The sequence below is a fragment of the Cyprinodon variegatus genome, unplaced genomic scaffold (genome assembly GCF_000732505.1).
Source record: "Cyprinodon variegatus isolate N-32 unplaced genomic scaffold, C_variegatus-1.0 Scaffold187, whole genome shotgun sequence".
NCBI classification, from domain to species: Eukaryota; Metazoa; Chordata; class Actinopteri; order Cyprinodontiformes; family Cyprinodontidae; genus Cyprinodon; species Cyprinodon variegatus.
The window spans coordinates 719,337-724,971 of record NW_015150640.1 but is presented as its reverse complement, the minus strand read 5'-3'; the positions used below and the strand labels follow the sequence as shown (position 1 = coordinate 724,971).

General features: G+C 34.8%; 1 protein-coding gene across 1 annotated transcript in view; it reads left to right on the top strand.

The window, feature by feature from the left end:
• The window catches only part of itpka (inositol-trisphosphate 3-kinase A), a 25,758-nt gene extending 20,581 nt beyond the window's left edge, over positions 1 to 5,177 (top strand). Inside the window, exons 5-7 of the mRNA XM_015379205.1 lie at positions 1,206 to 1,307; positions 1,792 to 1,863; positions 3,953 to 5,177. Coding sequence (XP_015234691.1) covers positions 1,206 to 1,307; positions 1,792 to 1,863; positions 3,953 to 4,210 — 432 coding nt within the window. The 3' untranslated portion in view covers positions 4,211 to 5,177. The remainder of the gene's footprint in view (positions 1 to 1,205; positions 1,308 to 1,791; positions 1,864 to 3,952) is intronic.
• Positions 5,178 to 5,635: the final 458 nt, after the last annotated feature.

Genomic DNA, 5,635 nt, shown 5'->3' with positions numbered 1-5,635 from the left:
TTCTTCAACACAGTGGAACATGATAACCAGTTTATCTTCATGTAATTAGATGTCTTTCCAACATCTAATTGAATTTAATTACAACAGTTTTGGGTCAGATCCTGTACTAGAAAGGTGCTTTATTCTTTTTGACTGGTACCCTTCAACAATTGATTCTTTTTAGATGACTTTGGTTATAGTTATGGAATGCGATAATTACAAGTTAACAAAAAATGACTTTTAATCTAATCAGTTTTTTAGTAATTGATGGGCAGTTTGAAAATGTAATCTTGTCATTTTAATCATGTTTCGAAGTAAGCTGATATTCATTTTCTAAAATTTTAAAGATGCTGAAACTGAGCTGTGTTATAACAAGGTATTTGTTTAAGGCTTTAGCCCTGCCTTACAGATTAGTTGGTTTTTCGGTTGACTTTTAAAGGATATATGTAACTTTACAGCTCTAAAAAAACAAACAAACAAGGGTGTGCACACTTTTGAGTATTTGCTGTATGCCAAACCAGTTTTATGGGAGTGCTATAAGCTTTCTGGTGTAGAACCATTGAACTATCTGCCTTCAGCAGAGGTAAGGACTAAGATATTGTAGTTTTGGGATGCTTGAGTCGTAAGGGCTAATTTTGGATACATCCCTGCAGAGCTGATGAATTTCCTCATCATCACTGCAGCAGCCCGTTGGAGGGGGCATTCTTTTGATTTAGGTGTTGGTTAAGGGATTAAGATTGAACAAATAACCACAGTTTTAACCATTCAGTCTCTCAGCGATGGACTCTGGACAAGAGTTTTCAAGGCAATGGAAAAAATGAAACCCTGGAGCAAAACATGCATATGCTTTGGATTAGTGTAAAATTAATATGAAATAAAATAACAATTAATAAAAAAAATGCTATATGAGTTAAAAAAGATCACAATATATAATATTGTACTATAATAAGATACGCAGTTTTAGACAAAAAGCATGACAAAATGCAGCCCTCTAGCACTGGAGAAAGGCAGCCTGGCCCAGTCTTTTATATTTAAGGAACTAGTTTAAAAATGTATTTGTTTATGTATACATATTAAAAGACTTTCAAGATTTGTGTTGAATAGCCTCCTAACTTCCGTTATTAAGGGTTTCAACAGAGAAAATTGATGCAGGCTGATTAACACTGATGTAATCGGACCAAATATTAAGATTATATATTGTTCTCCTGCTTCTCTGCCCCCCTTAGAAATATGACGGTTCGTGTCGAACTGACTTCAAGAAAACCAGATCGAAGCAGGATGTCATCCAGGTGTTCAAGAACTTTGTTGGAGGGGATGCCGACATCATTGTACGTAGCAGTCAGTCAGTTATTTAACTGTTTTCCTGCACACTTACTGTGAATTTAATCAAGCGAGAACACATGCAAACCTTCTATGCATATCCAAATAAAACAGCACATTTCTGCAGGCGTTACCTTTTAGTCTGTCTTCACCCACACAAAAAACACAGGCTGTGTAAGCTTTTACATCCTTGTTCAGTATTTAGACAGTGCCAACAGAGTGACTTTGTTGTCTCTGTGCTTACATTTTGGAATGACTTGAAACAACTAGGTGATTAAATCATGAAAAAAATAAACATATTGGAGGTGAGGGAACATTTCAAGCTTCTTTGCAGAAAGTAAATATTCACACTACAAAGCTGTTTGAGTTTTGGTGCACAAACATAAGCTCTGCCCCCATGTTAGTATGCAATAGCATTTTAAATGATGGATTAAAACAAAATTCAAAGTGTGATCCCTGTTTTTTTTTTTTTTTTCTTTATGGGAAATGCAGAAGTCTTACCTGCTCAGGCTAAAGGAGATCCGACAAGCCCTGCAAACATCTGAATTCTTCAAGCAACACGAGGTGAGGGCTAATGCTTGCTGTGAGGATGAGTTTTGTGGAAACAGAGAAAGGAATTCTGACTCTGAAGCTTTCTGATTTTAAAGCTTATTTTTCTGTTTATATGTGATGTTTGGATTTAATTTTCAACAACACTAAAAATTCATCAATGTGTTTGTAAAGCTTTATATTTTTAACACAGTTATTTTTAAACTAGTGTTAGAAATATTACTGAGTTTTTGATGTTCCTGCCACCTATGGCCAAAATACAGAACTGCAGCACTCTTTTGCTCATTCTCTTAGCTGGTACTTAAAGAGTTTTCTATTTTAAAATATTTTTTTTTCAGCCTCCCTAGAGTTGCCATTGGTGTGGTCTGAGTTGAGCTGAATGCCAGTCGCTTCAGAGTGTCCACATAATCGTGACTATAATGAAGAGTGCAGGAACTTCCCCCCAAATTAATCAAGGAAAATAGGCTGCAGGCTCATAGATGCATCAGTGCTGAACTACTGAAGCTTTATCTGCTCATCAAACGATGTTTTAGTCATAAATGGTCGAATAAAAAGACTATTTTTAAAGTATTTTTTCAGTAAAAAAAATGTCTGTTTAAGTTGGGAAACGTCTTATTATTATTAAAACTAATTTTTAAAGAAAATCTGGCCAGTTAGAAACTTAAATACTAAAACCTTCATATTAATATTCAAGCACATAAATACATTTAAACAACTTTGTGAAATTAGCATATTCACCTCATAATTACGAAGTCTGTTTATTTCAGTCTGTGCTGAAGCCCCTCCCCCTCAGCTAGTTCCCTTAAATATATCACATCCCTCATGGGTTGTTTTGTTACAAACACATTTTTGGTAGGGTGGTTTAAGTTCATGTAGTAAGAAATCCCCCAAAATCAATGACTTTTACTTCAACTGTTACATTGAATATCCGTTTAATATTTTGTAATTTAAAATCAAGACCTTTCTATTCAAGATACTGAAACTTTCAGTTATTCACACATGATTTAAAAATATACAAACAAACACCCACAACTTATGTTAATCATCCCTCAGCAGATTACAGAGAAAACAAGAACCTTTTTTAGAGAGCAGCAAGCTTCTGTCATCATTCTCACTGCATATTTAGTACAAAAAAAACAACAACTTTATGATAAGATTAGTAGATTTTCTTGTCCCTCTAATAGAAGGTTTTTGTACCACATGTTTGGGATTGATGATGCATCATAACACCCAGCTATGTCCATGTAGCAGCCATTTAGCTGTGGATTTGAGCTGAAGTTGAGGAATTTAAAAGTAGCCTTCATACGTTATTTAACCACACTGTGTGTTGTGTCAGTAAAGCTGTCCCACATCATGATGCTACCACCACCATACTGGACAGCTGCTGCAGAGTTCTGTAGAAATAACTAAATTTTAGATCAGTTTTTCTTGTCAACTTGAAGGCGTTGATCCAGTGCAGTTTTAATTTCTTGGGAACCTATTCTAATATTTAATTTTTAATATACAGTGAATTAATTTCATCACTGATGCACTTTATGAAATGGAAATGTTAATTTCACTGCTAAGCTGCTGCTCATTCACTGCCTGAAAGCTGTACAGAAAATGTTTTGTTTTGTATACACTGTTGTAGACAAAATAACAAGACAGTTGTCTAAAGTCTAAAAGCCTAAATGAATTAGGGGGTTAAATATTATAAGAGCAGTTCTTTTCCTTCTTGCTCCAAAGATTTTTAAATGAAACTGAAAAATAATTAAGTTTTGATAATGAGTTGATAAAAAAATGTTTGAGCTTGAGCTGACTGCTCTTACTCATAGATTAACAAACACACATATGCAATACATATGATAGTTCATGTTTATATATGCATGTGGATGGGAGTGTAAATCTGTTTGTTTTCTATATGCATGACTGTATTTTTGCATTTAGTTTAATATTTTTTCAGATTGTATATTTAGGTAGGTTTTTTCCTCTCTTGAATGGTCCACAATCTGGTTTGAGAATTGACGTTTCTCAGTTGTGAGATTAATCTTATGTTGCTTTTTTCTCATTTTATGTGATCTTAAAACTAAAGGTTTATTATGATATCTCTCTTATTTTCCATCAGGTTATTGGCAGCTCCCTCCTCTTTATCCATGACCATACGGGCCATGCAGAGATCTGGATTATTGACTTTGGAAAGACCACAGCATTGCCTGAGGGCCAGACTTTAAGTCATGACATTCCCTGGCAGGAGGGAAACCGAGAGGATGGATACTTGTGGGGCTTGGATAACCTCATCCTCACACTGGAGGCTGTATGCAATGAAGGGAGCATAGAGGAAACTGAAGACAACAGCCTAACTACAGACATACCCATCCAGTGACCTTTGAAGGTGGAGGGAACTTCAGATATCCACAAAAAGACACTTGGGGTGGTGGTACACACCTTCATTTCTTTTGGGTGAATTATAAGTACAGAAAAAAAAAATCCCCTTCATATATTTGGGGATCCTACAACACACAAGAACTCATTTAGTGCTGACACTGACAGGAGAATCCCAATGAACACTGTACAGAGGGGCACTGGGAAGTTTCTTTAAAGTAAGTAATTATTTCTGGTATACACTGACACTAATTCATCTTCCTGTGAAGTGAACAGAAATGAAAGAGCAGGATTTCTGCCTTCAGTTTACTTGGATGAGAATAATAATAATAAAAGAAAATCTAGCGGGATCCATCTACTGTAAAAGCCTTACTTGTAATATTAAAGTCTTCTACTGACAGTCCTCACAGTTGTACTACAGCATTAAAGCGCATCGTTAGAGAAGCACTGCGTAGATTTAGGACTGCTATGAGTTGTCTTCATAATTTCCTTTTTTTATGAAATTGAATTTAACTTTCTAATAAGACTTCACTGATAAATGTGTTACAGCACATGATTATAAAGAAAATCAGCATACAGTTAAATAAATCAAGATGTTTTAGAAATAACAATGGATATTGGTTTATTTTTTTACTAAGAGCAAAAAACCATGGAGTATGAAACCAGAGGTTGAATCCATATTGGGTGTAATAAAGATAGAATTGTTACATGCATAGTGATTTTTTGGTACTGTAGGATATGGTATTTTCATTAACTAATCACAGATTTTAAATGAACAGTTTTTATTGCTTGGAGACTTGTGGATTTTTCAGGCTTAGAAATAATTCAACATATTCTCATTATCAGTTCGTATGAAATCGTACGAAAAGCTATGCACCGTAATTTGGTACGTTTTGGACGTTTTAACATACAATTAACCCTAACCCTGACCCTAACCCTAAGATATAAAACAGCAAGCAACGTAGTTAGAGACACGAAGAAGTAATTATTGCGCTGTTTTTCCCAGTTTTACGTCGGATCTGCTTTTTTTGTCTGTCTGCCTGCGCATGCGCACTGATCTGTTTTTTTGAGGAAAAACGTCCAAAACGTACGAAATAGTGTGCATAACTTTTCGATTTCATACGAACTGATAATGAGAATATGTTGATAAACCTTAGATATTGCTGCTGTAAGGGGTTTACAATGGGATTCATTGAAGCCGTGGAATATTTTCCTAGACAAAATAAAGTTTTAAAATAAAAAGAATGTGTTTTTTCCTTTATAACTATTAATGATCAGTTCTGCTTACAGGGACACTCATTAGTAGTCTACTTGGATAATTCGTATGTTTTGTGCTTCTTTATCAGTGAAATAAGCTTGCAGATGTTAAACGTTTTAAAGAATAAATCACAATGTTTGATCAAAATGTGAGCTAAATAGAAAGAAA